Source organism: Cyprinus carpio, chromosome B13, assembly GCF_018340385.1.
Source record: "Cyprinus carpio isolate SPL01 chromosome B13, ASM1834038v1, whole genome shotgun sequence".
Lineage (NCBI taxonomy): Eukaryota > Metazoa > Chordata > Actinopteri > Cypriniformes > Cyprinidae > Cyprinus > Cyprinus carpio.
The window spans coordinates 25177928-25196833 of record NC_056609.1 but is presented as its reverse complement, the minus strand read 5'-3'; the positions used below and the strand labels follow the sequence as shown (position 1 = coordinate 25196833).

General features: G+C 34.9%; 1 protein-coding gene across 1 annotated transcript in view; it reads left to right on the top strand.

Annotated features, from left to right (window-relative positions):
• pcdh15a (protocadherin-related 15a) overlaps positions 1–18906 on the top strand; it is a 173894-nt gene that overhangs the window by 129715 nt on the left and 25273 nt on the right. The window contains exons 24-30 of the mRNA XM_042737424.1: positions 911–1023; positions 10578–10687; positions 10901–11041; positions 13195–13322; positions 15513–15728; positions 16939–17027; positions 17677–17853. Of these exons, the coding sequence (XP_042593358.1) occupies positions 911–1023; positions 10578–10687; positions 10901–11041; positions 13195–13322; positions 15513–15728; positions 16939–17027; positions 17677–17853 (974 nt within the window). The remainder of the gene's footprint in view (positions 1–910; positions 1024–10577; positions 10688–10900; positions 11042–13194; positions 13323–15512; positions 15729–16938; positions 17028–17676; positions 17854–18906) is intronic.

The following is an 18906-nucleotide window of genomic DNA, read 5'->3' as shown; positions in this document are numbered from 1 at the left end:
ACTTAATAGAAAAGCTCAAAACAAACTTGAAAAGCTAAAACTAATCAGAGAGGTTTACTTCAGATTCTGTAACTTATTATAAAGAGGGGAGAGCATTAGTTGTATGCTTTAGTTACTGTCTCCTCTCCTATGACCTAAATCAATGTATAAATAGCCTAATGTTAATTGAGCTCAAATCAATTTACCTTTGAGCAAATGTTGTTTTTTCTGTGTTTGAGAATGTGGGCTGACGTGTCATTTAATCAATAATATTCACTTCTTAGGATTTATTTTAAGACTTACTTAGGAAGGGACAAATGCAGTATGTGTCCTCTGCATATACTTTTTTTGCTGCTATTAAGTACCTGAGCAAAAAATTCAATGTGTTTGTCTGTCTGTAAAATAATATTCATATTTACAACAAAAACTAGTTCAGTGACAAATAATGATATACTAGATAATTTGCGCCAATTAATTTTGAATTTTTTTGAATGGTTAAAGCTTTTTTGAGACATAAAATGGATTAAATGTATTTTAGAAATGTCTAGTGGTTTAACCATCAAGTGAAAAGTATTTTCCTTTTACCTTGAATACAAATGAGTGTAACAAGTTTTCAAAGAAAAAAAATGTTTTTCAAATACCATGAAATTTTAAATGAGTATCAGTAAGTTTTCTTGCCTTTACATTTAAAAAACTGAACTAACCATGTCATGAAAAAGACAAAATATGTGATTTAAAAAGAAAATCTTGGCTGTACGACTTTAGAAATGTTGTGACAGACAAAAGTTTTTGAAGTGAATATATCTAAGCTCCACGATGTCTTATTCCTAGACGTTTTCCTTTATACACAATAAATGAATAAATTCAAATTCAGAAGTCATTGCCTATATGAACTGCATTTTAATGTATTTTTCATTATCTCTTCTTGTAGCTGGTGATCATTGCCTATGACGATGGAGAGCCGGTGAAGACGGACAGAACTACAGTGGAAATCACTGTGCTTCAGCCCTCCAGGATTCCCATCTTCACTGAGGAAGAGTACAGGTGGGTCCCGCTGTCTGTAGAGAACGAGAGAACAGACATTTACTTATTTATGACATGTTCTCTTTGAGCTCTGTGAGACAGAATTAGTTTAGCACATATTCCCCGCAGACTGATTCAGAATCTCTGCATGAGTAATGAGTGTTATCTGTGAATATGTGACTAGAAGCACTGTGAGGTTGACTTGAGCTGTTCTAACAGCACTCAAACGCTGTTGTTTCCAAAAGGGCACGTCTGCAGCTCGTCATTGTGTATCAGTGCGGACATTGAAGCTTATAGCATGTTAGGGGGTTTAAAGTTGAAAGTTAGAGAAGTGCTTTGTTTGCCATTTTGATTAATGAAGACACAAAGGCTTATGACACTAATAAGGAGCACAATGAATTTATAAGATTTTTAATTGCTGTGTAGGTTAAAGCCCGCAGAAACATTTATTAATTTGACACCTCCCAGAGCTTTTATCGAATATTCTACTTCTTTGGCAACAACCATTTTTTTTTGATTTGTTTCTACTTCTTTGGCTTGATTTTTTTTTTAATATCAAACTATCTCCCATAGCTTTATATATATATATATATATCTACTTCTTTGGCAATGGTTCATCCTGTTGCCAGTTTGAATTTTGTCAAAGAAATATTTTTATCAGGCTTTTTTAGTGCATCTGAACATCTTTAAACAAACTTTCCACAACTAATTAATGTTTTATAATTTTTTTTATAGAAATTGTACATTTAAATTCATTTCCAAAACTAATTTTAATGTTTTTAATAATTTATAATTTTTTTTATAGAAATTGTACATTTAAATCACATGAACATGTGTCATCCGCACCACAAGGATGCACTGTTTTATTTCAAATCAAAGCTAAATACACGTAGAAACAGCGCATCCTTGTGGCGCGAATTATACTCAGAATTATTGAATAAATACAGTGATATGGAGAGACACAGAGGAGACTGTTGACAAAGGAATTATTGAATAAAGTCATTATTTTTTGCTTTTTTTTCATAAAAAAAGTGTTCCCGTCGCTTCATTTAACCCAGATTGAACGTCTGATGGCAGATACAGTATTCTGACGACAACTTTCATAACTTTTATGGACCTTGACACTGTTATTTATTTGGCAGTCTATGGGACAGTCTCAAACCTCCAGGTTTTCATCTGAAATATCTTAAATTGTGTTCCGAGGACAAACGGAGCTTTTACGGGTTTGGAACTACATGGGGGTAAGTGATTAATGACAAAATTTTCATTGTGGGATAGAGTATCCCTTTAAGGTGTTATAAACATTAACTTATATACATTTCTGAAAAGCTGCTTTGACTCCGTGTGTATTGTGAAAAGTGATATGCAAATAAAATTGTCTTTTGACTTGACAATTTACTGCTTTGAACACATTGTGTTTGGCGTACTGTACCTGGGACAGCAAGATCTTTTCCTCTGTCGGCATATTTTCACCATAAGCTAAAACAGCATATGCACAAGCTAGTCCTGCTCTTTCCCTGCTGCTCCTATACCTCCCTATACCTTTCATTCCTTTATTGCATTTCTCTCACTGTCATTGTTTTTCTCCTTTCATTCTTTCTGTAAAGGCATTCAGGAGAAAGAGACTTTTGTTCTTCTGGTCAGAGAGAATATATGATTTTATTTTGTACTTTCTCTTTTTCAGGCAGAAAAAAAAAAAAATTGACTCTTAAAATATAATGGCAAATAAGCAAACTAGAACTTTAACCAGAAAAACAACCCTTCTGCTAGAAATATGGTGTAGAAGCTGTAAATTATTCCCTACAGCAAGCAGAGGTGTCATTTTCAAGATGGTGTAAAACATCCAATGTCTTCAGAAAGTATTTAGACCCCTAAAAATGGGCCTTTTATATGTATTCAGGCTTTTCATGCAGCACTTTATAGCAGCAACTTTGTCAGTGATTGCAGCATTGAGTTGTCTTGTTTCTTCTAGCAGACAGCCCGCTGGGATTTGAGCTTTTTCTCTGTCTGATTGAATGTGGACTGTCTGTCATTATTGATGGTGTCCAGCTTAAAGCCGTGGCAGGACCAAGTACAGTCAGGAATCTGTCCTGAAGCACTGAGGTGGCTGTTTGCTCCTGATTACCACTACATATTCAACATCATTTGTCATATTTACTCTAAAAAATGTCTTTCAATACTCAATAGGAACACAAAAAAATGTCAAATAAAACACACTTGAAGAGAAGAAATTGTTAAATAAAGTAATTATTTTTGGTTTTCTTTGCACACAAAATATACTCTCGTAGCTTCATAAAATTGCAGTTGAAAAACTGATATCACATGGACTATTTTAACAATGTCCTTACTACTGTACCCTTCTGGGTCTTGAACTTGTCAGTTGCATTGCTGTCTATGCAGGGTCAGAAAGCTCTTGGATTTCATCAAAAATATCTTTATTTGCGTTCTGAAGATAAACAAAGGTCTTACGGGTTTGGAACGACATGAGGGTGAGAAATTAAAGACACAGTTTTCTTTGGGTGAACTATCCCTTTAAGCAACTTCTTGATAATAATAATAAGGAATCACCAAATCAGCATATCAGAATGATTTCTGAATGATCATGTGACTACTGAAGACTAATGCTGCTGAAAATTCAACTGTGCCATCATGGGAATAAATTAAATTTTAAATATATTCAAATTGAAAACAGTTGTTTAAAAATGTAATAATATTTCACAATATTACTTTTTTTTTTACTGTAATGTATACATATATAAATGCCTTGGTGAGCATAAGAGACTTAAGCGTGTAAATGAATAAATAACCCAATGCATAAATAAATAAATATTTATGTGCCAGCCTAGCAACTTGCATTGAGATAAATTGAAAATGACCTTCTTAGTTGTCACTAGTTTAATGGGTAGTTTACATGTGTACTTTTTATTTATCAACTTCAAATTTTAGGTTGAAAATTGCCTAAAATTTTTTATTTGAGGACATTTTGAGAGATTTTATTTCAATGAATGACACTGAAGTGTCATCTTTAAGGGGGAAAATAGACATGAGTAGTTACACGAGTAAGTATGGTGACACAAAATAAACAATGGCGATTTCCTAAGCGGATAAAAATGATAACTATAATGTATGAGAGTGGGAGTTTTCAGGAGTGATGATATTATTGCGCCGAGGTCGAAGTGCTTACTCGTGTAACTACTCATGTAACCGTCTTTAAATAGGGAAAACATGGAAGTGTTTGGTGGCTTCTAAATTCATCCCTGTTTGGATCCTAAGGAAAGAATGGTGCTAAGGTAAATGCTAGTATAGTGGGGCCGCATGCTACAGCGATTGATTGCTCGCACTGAGACGGGAGAGGTACGTATCAACTCGTCTAAGTTGAGGGAAGAACATAGTGGAATATGGAAAAACGGTGGCGTTTTCCTTCAATGCATTATTTAAAAGTCTATTTAAATTTAACCAATTTATCATCAGTCTTTTGGATAAAAGACTAAATCGTTCATTTGGTGAATTAAGTAGTTTAATTGCAGAAGGTGATATATCTTGTTACTGCATGCCACAGTTTACAGTGTTTTCTGGGTACGGTTTGCTAACGTGTTGTGTATGTTTGAGGACATGATCTCTCTGAAGCATTGCCTTAATTTCAGAGTCCTACTGATGTATCTCACAGCAGCAGTTTCCATAGCGATTATGGATAAAAAGTCAGTCTATTTTAGACTTGAGCGATTGGCTGTTCATCGGTAAGATTGATATATCACAGCTGGATCCTGAAATGAGCTAAACTCCTGTGCTCAGTCGGGACCAGTGTGCTAGTCTCATTAGCATAGCTGCATATACAGCCAAATGATTTTCAGCCGTTCATTTGTCTGTGTAAATGAATAATAAATGAACTAACAACATGTGTATGCATTTATTGCAGCGTTTGATGTGTAAAATAAGCATATTTTAGCTGAATAAGAGCACAGCATGGTGCATGTGCAGCAGGTCAACAAAGAAACAAATACTTCAAAAGTGACAGTGATTTGTTTTCAAAGTTCTTTTGAAATTGGACTTTTCAAGGAATTCTGAAAACGTATCTCAGTTTTTACAGACAAATATTAAACTTCACAACTGCTTTTAACATCGATAATAATAAGGAATGTTACATGAGCACAAAATCAGCATATTGGAATGATTTCTGAACGATCATGCAACAATGAAAAGACTGAAAATTCAGCTATGCCATCACAAGGAATATTAAAAATTAAAATGGCCTTTTAAATATTATATTAAAATAGAACAGTGTTATTATACAAATTAATAATATTTCACACTTGTACTGTTTTTGATCAAATAATTGCAAAAAATAATAATAATAATAATAAAAAAAAGGACTACTTATGATGTTACCCATAGTTTCCTGCACCATTATTATTTTATTTTTATTTTTGTGTAATAATAATAATAATAATAATAATAAACTATTATTATTATTATTATTATTATTATTATTGTATTTTATTAAATAAAGGCAATTGAATTGCCTTTTTTTGCTACTGCACTTTGTAAATTTAAAATCCAATCTCTAAAAAAATATATCTAATCCTTACTTTCTCCTTTTTATTATTCATGGTAATTCAGCAAACTACGTTTCTGGACACAAAATAAATGTGTTTCCATGGTTGTGATTTCATAACAAGCAGTTTTTAAAGCTTTATACGAGTTTGAGGCTTTAGATATTTTTGGATGTGAAACTTTTCTTGTTTTCTAATTAGCTTTTCTTTTTTTTCTACTTTTCTAGCAGTCTCCAACATAGAGGTTTTGTAAGAAATGAAGATAATAAAGTTGTATTCTGTATCTTTCCAGCGGTGGGATTTTAGTTTTTCAACCCATTCAACTGTAAAGTTATGCAGTCTGAAGTCCATTCTGAGAGGGCTTGGTGTTTAAAGCTGGCTGTGTGTTGACTGAAGCAGTGGGCTAGAGAGAACACTTCACAGGAAGCTCTAATGGCGTGAGCTATATAGACAGCATGCAGCGTTTCTCTGTAGACCTCATTAGGCTGTGGACTGCAGCTGGAACACTCTGGAGATCTGATTAAAGCACACCGGATTAAAACGGGTTAAATTACGACTTATGAAGCTCTCACACAAACATTCAGTGTTTTAACAATGAGCGAAAAGTACTATTTTTGGATGGCTGTAGCTCTGTCATGTATTGTTTGTCAAATTTAGTATTTTGGCTGCTTGATGTTTATAACTAGAGACAGATTTGATCATTACTCTGGAAATATTCACACTACATTTTTCATCATTGTCAGCTCGGATCTGTTGGGAATATTATAGGGATTGCAAAACAATGTGTCTTGCGGTATGAATATTTAGACATGTTTAATATATTAGAATATTTAAAGATTTATGTCCTTAGTATGTTGTTGAATAACATCTCTGAGGACAAGTTCATACATTCTCAAGGTCTTGTTTACCAACAAGTGATACGCACACACAAGTGCATACTGCAGGGAAGTTGTCTTCTGTTGTCACGTCTTGTCATCATCATTGTGTGCTTTGCCCAGGGCCTCTGTCGCATCGACACCTCTACACTTTCAAACACAATAGATGAGTCTCGCAAAACCTGTCAAGAACATGTCTGGGTCATATTTCACCCCAAAACAAATTATGTTTTGCATAAAGAAAAACATTTTTGTACTGTGACTTTTTCTTGAAAATGTATTGCATCCGTCTCATTTCTCATTATCGGAATGCGAAAAGATGTCATTCTTTAAAAAAATAAATTGAATAAATAAATAAATTGGGAATAATTTATACATAATGGTTGTAAATGTTGTAATGCATTTAATATATGCAGATTTTTTTTATGCTGTCAAGAGAAAGTAATGACAATCATCAAGGATAATGATAGAACTACAAAAAAACTGTAAACTGTATTTAATTGTCATGATCTCAAAATCCAACAAACAAAAAGTTTTCTTTATGCAAAATATATTTTTGTGCATATTATTCTCATTTTCTTTTGATTTGGGGGTGAAATGTGACCTGGACATGTTTTTGTGAGATTCACCAAACTGAATTATTCATGCGAGAGTTTGTGTATTTGCATGTCTGTGGGTGTGTGAGAGGAAGGGAACGAGAACAAAGGATATCTAAACTCTTTACCCAGCCAAAAGAAACAAACACAAAGAAAGAAAAGTCTGTCCTTAACTCAAATCAGTTTGCTCAAATCAGTGTAATTCATATAAAACTTTCTAAAGACCAATTTAACTTTTGCTCAAACGTAATTAATATAAAATGTTCACATTTCCAGTTTTTAAACTTACCCTTTGATATTTAATTTTTAAAAAAAAAATTAGACACTTCTTTCTATATTCAGTTAATAGCAAATAGCATCATGGTATATAAGAAAGTCTGTTAGTTTTACCTCATTTCTTCCTATAAACACAGTTTAGGTAAAAAGCAATACTGCTTATCCCTATTGCAATATGTTTGCAAGGTTTGATGGCCAGTTGTACAGACTCATTATCATTTGATATCACCTGGTCTAGTGTTTCTGAATGTCCATTATGAGCTGCTTGCAGATTAGAACTGTTATGTTTTTTATTGTGTGCACAGCTTTCTGGAATACTTGATTCTGATTAGACAACCTCCACATCCTGCTCCGCTCCGCGTTGGGGTCTGATCTCCCCGTCTGATTTATTTAGCAGTAATGACTATCTGATTGTACGTTATCCCTTACATAATTAACACAGTTCATGAGATGAACTGCTTATGATACTGGTCATAAAACAGCGCTGGGTGTCTAAAGTCTAAATTAGCATTCCTTAGGGCGGATGAGAGTACATTGTAAACTCGTTTTAACCTTGTCATTAAAACGCTAGTATGTTTTGTAAGCATTTCCTGAGTGATTTCTATGTAACAGTTCGCAGAAGACACTTTTGGAGAGATCCCAGCAGACCTTGAGTTTGAATTGCCGAAGACTGTAATAAATGGACTTTCAGTGTCAAATTGAAAAATTTAGAAATTACTGGAGCTGGATCTTCACCTGTAAGTGTGTCATTGATTACTGATGCAGAGTTAATGCTGCTTTAATTCACTGTTAATGAGCTCTGATGAACTGTTCATACACATTGATTTTATCACCAGAGGTCGAAAAGTGGTTGTATTCTGGGTGTTACTTTCTACTGCTGGCTGCCTTAGTGACACTGGTGGGTTAATCTGATCCCATTTGTGTTGTGATCCTATCTAAAGCAATGAGCAGTCATGCAATCCATCAATAACCCATTGCTTTTGATTTGATCACAACCCAAATGGTTTGTATTGCCGGTAGCAATGACACGCCATTCTTATTTGACACAGAATCTATTTTCTTGCTGCTAAAAATGAACATTTGGGAGGCAAAAGTGTTTGTTTATAAATTGCAGTAGTGCATAATGCATCATATCATGAACAAGATGAACGATTATCCATGCATTAATCAAACTCACTCAGAATGCGACAATTCCATCACAGTTTTTCATACATCATTTTTCATGATATCACTGCATATAGTGTCACAGCTCATTTGCATAAAGTTGAACTTTTCAAAACTTATTAAGACTTATCAAAACATCTAAAATACAGCATGTCAGCATATTGTATACTACAAAGGATGCATTAATATGTATATATTATGTATTACATATTTTAAATATGTATTAAATAATACATTAAATACATATTTGCTGATAAAAGCATTCATTTCTAATTAAATGTAATAATTAAATAAATTTTCAAAAATGCTTAAATCTACCATGCATTTTTTTAAAAGTAAAAAGAAATATATATATATTCTATGTTCTGACTCATCACTTCCACTGTTATCATTCTAGTTAATGCAGTGGCATAAAATGTCACTCTACACTATATGTAGAAGAGCTAAATGGACTGTGTGATTACACGGCTGTGTAAATGCGGTGAGAGTATAACAATGAGAAGATTACAGATGTGCTGATGAAGATAGTCATGAGTTATTGTGTGGGAGAGCGCAGCAACTCATTTCCATTAAAAAGATGCTCCTCTCTTTGTGTTTCCTCACTCCTGCACTGAGGTTCTGGCTATTTCTGTCCTCTGTGATTCCCATGGTAACCAGCATGAAACTGAGCATCGGTGAGATTTCAGCGTGACCTTGGCTCCTCGCTGTCAGTGTAGCGGTTGACTGCGGCAGCACCCTATTGTCTCAGAGACAGAGCAAAGCGCTTCACCCTGTTTATGGCACAGAGAAACCCAGGCAGTCAATAGCTCTTTGTCGAGATCTCACGATGATGGCTGTATTTTGACTGTTGGACAATAGAGACAAGAGTGTCATGCCCACCCACTTCTGACGGCTGGCGTGTGGTCCTCTCCTGTTCGAGAAAAAGCACAGATGCTTTCACAACATCTGTGAGAGGAGTACAAGAACTGTGACAGGTTATTCAGATAGACCTTCTGCTTTTTGTCCTTTCCTCCACCCAAACGCTTTACAGGAGCTTTGTCTCACTCTAAAACCACACAATAGTCATATATTCTGCCATTTTTCATTATCTGACAGAGGTTGATACTTCTACTACAAGTGATGGGTAAAGATAATTGGTGTCATACAGTACGTGTATGTACAATATTGTATAAAAGATTAGGATTTTTAAATGTTTTTCTTGAAGGCTGCATTTATTTCAACAAAAATACTGGAAAATAGTAATATTGTTTCTATTTAAAATAACACACACACACACACACACATATATATATAGAAATGTAATTTATTCCTGTGATGCAAAGCTGAATTTTCAGCATCGTTACTACAATCTTCAGTGTCACATGATCCTTCAGAAATCATTCTAATATGCTGATTTGCGTCTAATATGCTGAAAACATTTGTGCTGCTTAATATTTTTAATGTATTTTAAGGATCCTCTGATGAATAGAAAGTCTAAAACAACAGCATTCATTTGAAAAAAAAATATTTTGTAGTAATGTAAATGTTTACTGCCACTTTTGAATAATTAACACATCCTTGTTGAATGAAAATAATAATTTGTCTCTCAAAAAATAAATAAATAAAACCGTACAGACCACCAACTTATGAACAGTAATGTATATGGTTTGAGTGCTTGACATCAACCACAAAAATTATTTTAATTTTCATCTTAAAGTATTTATTTATTTTTCTAACCAAACTAGTTTTAGCATTTTATTATTTGCATGAAACATTGTTTCCATTAGAACAGACCTCTGACCCTTCAGTTGAGAATCGCTGGCCTCAGAGGTCAGCTCATGTTGTAGACAAAATCTTTAGAAATTGATTTTTCTTTAGACCTGTGATTCATGTATGCTGTTTTTAAATACAGTAATTAAACCCTTTCACCTCTTAAAGCAAAGTCCTTCTGTTCTTTCTGCACATTCTGTAGGTCTTTTGTGGAGGTGGAGGGCCTATTGAATTTCTCTGATGTTTATACAATATTCAACAGGAAACTGACATTTATGTCACAGTATCTGCGCTGGAACTGACAGTTCTCCACCGTTGTTTAAATGCTGATGAAGTTTGTCATTTGCTCTGCTTTATTTCTGCAGGTTTAGTCCGGTGAGTGAGAGCACTCCTGTCGGGACACCTGTGGGAATGATTCTGGCCGCAGCCGTCAACACCACTGTCTTTTACTCAATAGTGAGCGGAAATGAAGGAGGTGAGTTTTCACTCTGAAGGGAATTCACTAAACCTGTGTGCAAATGTGATTATTTGACACAGAACAGAATAAAATGTAGAATTAAGCAGTGCATTGTTTTCCTGGTTGAGTTGGACTGCAGATGATTAGTGAATAGGATACAACCCTGAATTACTAGTCATCATTGGTGTTAAATGCGCTGTGAATTGTTCTCTGATCAGTTTGTTTTTGCAGGTGAGTTCATGGTCAACAACCGCACTGGGATCATCTACACAAATAAACTTCTGGACTACGAGAGCGTGACCAGTTATGTGCTCCACGTGCAGGCCGACTCCCTCGCCATCATCCTCGCCAGTCTACGCGCTCCTTCCAAAAGTAAGAACAACACTGAAGCATACTTCATCTTTTCTAAGGCTTTTATTTGAGGACTTTACAGCTTTAGAGTGAAATAAATGACAGATACAAAACATATTATGCTGATATATATGTATATATACATACATATATACATATGACCACACATTTCAAATGAAATTCTGAACCTCATGAAACCTACCATTATTTTTCCTTTTTATCATATTTGGGGTATAATAAGAAATTGAAGCCAATTTTTAGGACTATTCAAAATTTTTAATGGAGACATTATTTTTATAACAATTAAGCACATTTCCCTCCATATGCATATTACTACAATGCAAAAAAAAATAATAATAATTTTAATTACTGTAATGTGCAAAAACATTATAAATTATGAAAATTATTTTTAATTAAATTATTTGAAAGATGTTTACTGCATTTAATTCATGCTTTATTAAAATCATTGCATTGCAGTTATTTCTTAATATTCTGAATTACAGTAAAGGTAATAATTCTAGCAATGAAAATGATTTATACAACTTGAATGATTAATCTTTACAGCACCAGAGAGCTGGTGATCTGCAGTACAGTGGAATGCATGTGCTGAATCTCAGTTAGAGCAAGAGCTCTTGGAAAGGTCTTAAGTGTAGAGCTCATGCAGTTTATTGAGGTTGAAAGATAGACAGCACAGGTAGAGCAGAGCACATCTCCCTCTTCCTGTGAGAGGTCCGATCTTCCTCCAGCGGTCTGTGTACATTAAAACTGCATTGATGTGTGCTGAAGGACGAGAGCAGAATACAGCTCAGATCGCTTTAAGATGGACACAGAAACACACATGCATACATTGAATTACAAAGCAATGTTAATGAAATGCATCTGTTTTAGAGGAGTGTCTTTTTGTGTGTGGTTCTATGTGCTTATTTAACATCCTTTTGTGGTCTTATTGAGAATGATTTTTTCAGTGCATGCTCAAAAAAATGTTCCATCAAAATCGAATAACTTGCTCCGTCTCTGAAACAACTTTTTATTATTGACAATGTCAACTTTTAATTTAAAACCCTGATTCGATCGTGCTTTTAGTTGTCGATAAAAGTGTAGTATTCTCTATCCTGTTTGAAGGGGGGAGGAGGGGGGTTCTCTGCTGGCAAGATTTGCTTGCAAGACTTTTTAATAAAAGTTTTGGGTTTTAATAAAAGTTGTCTGTCTTTTTATCTGTGCTACATGACTAGAGAAAACAGAGAGAAAGTCACATACATGAAAAAAACATTACACATTGTTTACATACTACCTACATTGTAACAATACAAAGCTTTTTGAAAATTGGCAAACTTTAACACATTTAGCCAAAATTGCGTAAAAAAAATGTGGGAAATGTTTTCTGGTCCTGCAAATGAAAAGGATAATGTCTACTGGGATATGTCAAGTAAAGAGGCTTCATAAAAACGTGGGTGTTTGAGTAGAATGATAGGAGTCTTCCAAAACCGATTGCAAACTCACAATCAGGCTCATATTTCACAATTTGATCAAATCCCAATGGATGCAAAAATCCCGTCCTAAATTTTTTGTTGTTGTTGTTCAATGTGTTTCTCATTGAATATTCACTCAGAAATAAGCCACATTACAGAAATAAAATGGGTTGCAAACTCCATTTCATGTTAAATTTAAAGTTCATTGAGCACATCACAAGCCTTTGATAGGAAAACTGTACAAATCACAAACGAGAGAGAGAGAGAGAGAGAGAGAGAGAGAGAGAGAGAGAGAGAGAGAGCATATGTCCTACCATGTGTCTTGTTTTAACTTTGATGTAAATGTTGTTGTACATAACAGGACTGGCACACTGTCTCTCACTTCCCCACCTGTTTTTCTTTTCTTCATTTCTTTCTTTTCTCTCTTATTGAGCTATGATATACAGCTCTTCATCTGCGCTTTCCCCTGTGTGTGCTTAGATCTACACCAGATGACTTTATATATTGTCGTTTAGTGCAGCAGAAGACAAATGCTTTCTGACAGCGCATATTTCTCACGTCTGCCACAGTGTGGAGAGGGTTGCAGTGGCTGCATGTGTTTACATTAACACCGGCTTTTTTATTCAAACTGTGACAAATAGGGCTTATATTTCCATAAACTAAGGTCTGTTTCTTCTCTCTGTGTGTGTGTTTAAATATAACTAGCGAACACGGCGAAGGTATTTATCGACATGCAGGATGAGAATGATCATCCTCCGGTCTTCACAAGGTCTCTTTACATCGGAGGAGTGACTGAAGACACTAAGACCTTCACCACAGTACTGAAAGTTGTGGTGAGTATATGCGTAATTTATTCCTAGGCAGCAGTGTAGGAACGAACTGAAATGTCATGAGGGCACATTATAAACCTTAGGCTGGACTCATGAATATTTATTAGGTGACATAACGCTCACCCTGTAGCCCTGACTGATTTGTTGAAGGGAGGCAAGTGGGTACTTGCCATTGACAAAACAAACATTTGGTCTTTTTTTTATTAATTTTTTTTACTTGTGCTAATGTCAGCCTTTGTGGAGAACACAAAAAGAGAAATTTTGAAGAAATTCTGAATCTGCAGTGGCAGATTGTAGGGACCAAAAAAGGACAAAACACTAATAAAAAAAGGACAGTAACACTTTATTTTATAGGGTCTCTTAACTAGTTGCTTATTAGCATGCGTATTACTACAATATTAGCCATTTATTAGTAGTAATTAAGCACATATTAATGCCTTTTTCTACATCCCTAATCATACCCAATGCCTAAATTTAACAGCTACCTTTCTAACTATTAATAAGCAGCAAATTAGGAAATTATTGAGGGAAAAGTCATAGCTAATTATGAATAAGTGTACCCTATTCTAAAGTGTTATCAAAAGTTCATATATACTAAGTTTTTAAAATATTTTTATTTACCCGTAATCTCTGAAATACCTCTGAAATGTAATATGATTTTGTATTCAGCTTCTAAAATGTCCAGGTTTGACACTACAGTGGAATTTTTTTTTTTTTCTTTTGCATGAACGTTACGTAAGAGTTCAGATATACAGGATGGCGGCAACAATTATTTATATATATATATATATATATAGAAATATATATAAATATATTAGATTATATATATATATAAATATATATATGCTTATATATATATATATAGATATAAAAATATTGTATAACAATAATATTATATATATATTATATATACTATGAAAAATATATGAAAAAATAATTTTTTTTTTTTTAAATTTTTCATTTTTGATATGAATTTCACAGAGATATCTATAAGAGATCGATACTTCAGAGATCATTTTAATCTCTAAATTTGTTTAAACTTGCCTCTAAATATGGCATTGCATTAATTGTAGAATCATAATAATAAATATGATTTGTTGTTTTCACATTTAGAGTGGTAGTGCTGTTAAAGCAACACTATGTAAATTTTGTCGCTCTAGCGGTTAATAAACAGAACTGCATGCATCCCGTGGAAGAACATTCTAACCGGAGTTACTTCTCCAAGTTTAAGTTTTGCGATTCACGCAAGTATGTGTTACTCCCGGCAGTGATGACCCGAACAGGCTACAATACTCCAAAAATAAACACTTATTATAAATGTACCATAGTGATTTGGGATAAGCCAAAAAGGCAGTTTAGTAGATGAATTTATGATGTACTCGCTCATTATATACATTTAGCAAATTCTGAACAGAATAAAAGTTACATAGTGTTGCTTTAAGCACAGTACCAGCAGAATATAATGGAACAATGGTGATTAATTCATGGCGTTTGAAATGTTCTGCTGGTGTTGGTGTCTGCAGTACATTATATTTAATTTTTACAGGGAAGAACTTGCTGTTCACATCCTGACACACCTGTCAACACTAGAGTACAATCTCTCTCTCACTGTTCAAATCTGCTCACCTCCCCCCACATCTTAGTAACTGTGCTTAGACAGCTTATATCTTCATTCTGACAATGTGGAAGACAAGTGACGAACACCTGTAAAGTACCCACCGGGATCTGTGTTAGGCTACGGCAAGGTGACCGTTATCTCATAAATTGAGTCTTTTAACATCTATAAAAAGCATTAAGGCGTACAATCTGATGATATATGGGGATTATTACATTTCTAGGTCATCACTGAAGTGGAAGCTGTGGAGCTTTTGTATTTAATTCTCTGTTTCTTCCAGCAAGGCTTTTGAAGGGATAGTTCAGCCAAAATTGTATTTTTTATAACATTTAAAGTGTTCTAGTGTTCTAACTACCTTTAACATTAATATTAATTATTTTAATGCAAGGTTGAATCTAAACACTCTTTCTAAAGCTCTGTTTTGTAATGTCTATTCAATGCTTTTCTCATCTAACACAATAATGACTTCTTTTGGGGGGTAATTTTTTAGGGAAAATTGATGTGTGATTCACTTGGAATACTTGACAGACCTAATAACCAGATAATGTGAATTTCTCAAAATCATATTTGTATATCAGGCTACAGATATTGACACGGGAAACTACAGTAAGATGGCCTACAGACTGATCACCCCCCCCACACCCGAGGGGCAGGACAGTTTCGTCATTGAGCCGTACACTGGCGTCATCAAGAGCGCCATCATGTTCAGAAACATGCGCCGGTCCTACTTCAAGTTTGAGGTCATCGCCACAGACAACTATGGGCAGGGATTGAGCGGCAGGGCTAATGTGGTGGTGAGTGCACGTGACCTTTGACCTGTATGCTTGTTCATGCACCTCATGCAAAATGATGATTCGAACACAAAAAACATCACTTTGAGAAATGACATTTTCTCTCATTCCTCTGGTTATGCAAAATGAATGTTTGGGGTTCAAATCAAATCACTGACTGAATAATTTAAAAAGAGTCTAAATTGCATAACAACAATCAGCACTGTTATTAATGGAAAATATCTCTCCAGAGTGTCGATTTGGTTTGGTAAATACATTATGTTTGAATAAATGTTTGCGTGCGGTAGTGCATATAGTATTTGTGCACTACTTAGTGCAGTAATGAATATATAAATAAAATGTTTTTGTGTCAGCTGAATTATTTATGCTGCTGTATCTCCTGAAGTGTTGCAGCCAGTGACTTGTGCAATTCCTGGAAATCCCTTAGCTAATGAACGGCAAATAAAATAAGAGGGATTTTGGAACTGAAGTGTGCATCAGGGTTTTAAACATCATGTCAATAATGTTTGTGTCATTTTCAATTTCCACTAGCAGTAGAATTTTCTGCTGGTGTAGAAAGTGATTCTGAAAGCATTCATCCGGATGCTACACCCTTATTATTGACCAACTGAATTAAAGACCATTACAACCACAAATAGCACTTTAAAGCTAGATGGTATACAGTGGGGTCTAACAGACAAAGTGTGAAAATTGCTTCAATTTAATACAATTTTTATTGCAAGTTACACTACCTTAAAAAGTCTGTGGTCAGTAAGATTTTTTAATGTTTTTGAAAATAGTATCTTATGCTCACCATGGTTGTACGTATTTGATCAAAAATACAGTAAAGAACCAGATGGTCATCCAGTGCTTCAATGGAAGCAAGAACACCTGACCATTTATGTCATAACATTTTCCAAAATATTACAACTTTTGATTTATTTTCAGGTTTAAAATAGATTTTTAATTGTGTTTTAGTTGTGATGCTTTAAACAGCAAAAATAGTTGCAAAAATCTTTATGAATCCGCCTGGTAACAGTAAATGTTTGCTTGAAATTATAATTCCTCTAAAAAAAAAAATCACTCTTAAGACATTTTGTAAAAAATCTCATGCTGAAACATATCAAGATCTGATTATTTTAGCTCTGTCAGCCTGCCCTGTATCATCTTTGCATATAAAATACACCACATGGATCAAATCCTTTGTCTCTTTTGTATTCTGTGTGGGTTGTAGGTGTCCGTTGTCAATGCCTTGGACATGCAGGTTGTGGTGTCTAATGTGCCGCCCACTCTGGTGGAGGAGAATAAAGAGCAGCTGATTAGGTGAGAATTCCTCCCTCGGTGTGTTTCCTGCACTGTCAGCAGCCTTTGTTTTCCCACTTGCTTTGATTTAAAAGGCCATCTCAATTGTTAAAACACAGAATTGAGCTCAAATGGCAAATTTCAATAAGCAAAATAGAACCACTTTGCTCAGTAGATTGCAGAATAATCATAATAAAAGACTAAATGATTGCTTTTTTAATACTAGCCAGGTGTACTAGTGAAAACTAATGAAAGTAACATTACATTTATTTAATGTTCTGTATGCTACACGCATGAGTTATAGGAAGAATTGACAAACTCTGTTATATTTCGAAATCAAAAGAAAAAAAAGGTATTATATTTATATCTCTATCACCTTAATGTGAAAAAAAAATAATCAGACAAGATGATTGTCATGATCCTTAATGGAAAATAATCAGTGATATAATGTGAAATACATTAATAAAATGAACTTATGTGTCAAAATATGTTCTTTTTCTTTTCATTTTGGGATGTTTTCTGAGATTCACTCTTCAGGTTTAACAAAAATAGATCATTTTCAGTGCTTTTTTATTAGTTTGTAAAGTAGAAGTTTCAGAAATTATGTGGGTTTTGCTTTTTAATGTTTGAGGATGATAAAGTAATTTAATTTCCCATGTTTTTCCCCCAGTATTTTGGAACGCTATGTGCAAGATCAGATCCCTGGTGCTAAAGTGATAGTGGAATCGATCAGTCCTCGTCGGCATGGAGAAGGTTATGAACTTGAGGACTACACCAAATCAGACCTGCAGGTGTACGCCATCGACCCTCTCACCAACAGAGCCATCTCCAGACAAGAGCTCTTCAAGTAAGCCAAACACACAGCCACTCCTGACACCTTTAACAAACATTTGAAAAAAGGGGAAAAAGTCAGAGCCTTGTCCTCTGAGCCTCAGTATATGGTGCTGACATGACATTTCGAGTTTAAATCTGGCTTGCAACATATCGAGATCATTTTCCCTCCTCATCTTACCATCACTGCTTGATCTTGGTCAAGGGGAAGTCGTGGCCTAATGGTTAGAGAGTTTGACTCCTAACCCTAAGGTTGTGGGTTCGAGTCTCGGGCCCGCAATACCATGACTGAGGTACCCTCTAGCAAGGCACCAAACCCCCAAACTCCCCCCGGGCGCCGCAGCATAAATGGCTGCCCACTGCTCCGGGTGTGTGTTCACGGTGTGTGCACTTTAGATGGGTTAAATGCAGCGCACGGATTCTGAGTATGGGTCAACATACTTGGCTGTATGACATGTCACTTTGGTCTTCTGTGCAAAACAGCTTGTTTTGAAAATCATTTAAACAGCCTGAAGATCTAGTTGACTCATTTTTATTATATCTGTATATAAGAAAAAAAATAAATCAACTATTGCCATCCGGACATATCTCTAGTCTACATAATAGTGGCAAATATGAAAGAAAAAAGTAAAGGAGAAATAGGAAATGAACTGGCTTTGTGAACAGCTGTTCTACAGGAAGCACCTGTCCTCCTCGGTCAAGAGGAGAAAAGCCCCCTGAAGTCCAGACACACAGCAATATGCTCATTTAAACTCTGCTGTGCCCTGTGACTCAGCAGGGAGACGCGTCTGTCACTGGGATCCAACACAAGTCATCAGGATTCTGTTCAAATATGTGTTTACTGAGCCAACACACACATCTCATTCATATTCACAAGCACTGGAGATCACAGACCACCTGCCTTATTCTGCCTTTCTAGACGCACTTCTTACTCTCTTACATGTTTTATTTTGTTCACCGTTAGATGTGTTCTGCTCCTGTTTGTATCTCTACCAAACCAGAGCAGCTGCCCAGATGAAAATGTTATGCCTTAGAGGTTACTGGTAACATTTCGTTAGAGAAATAAAGA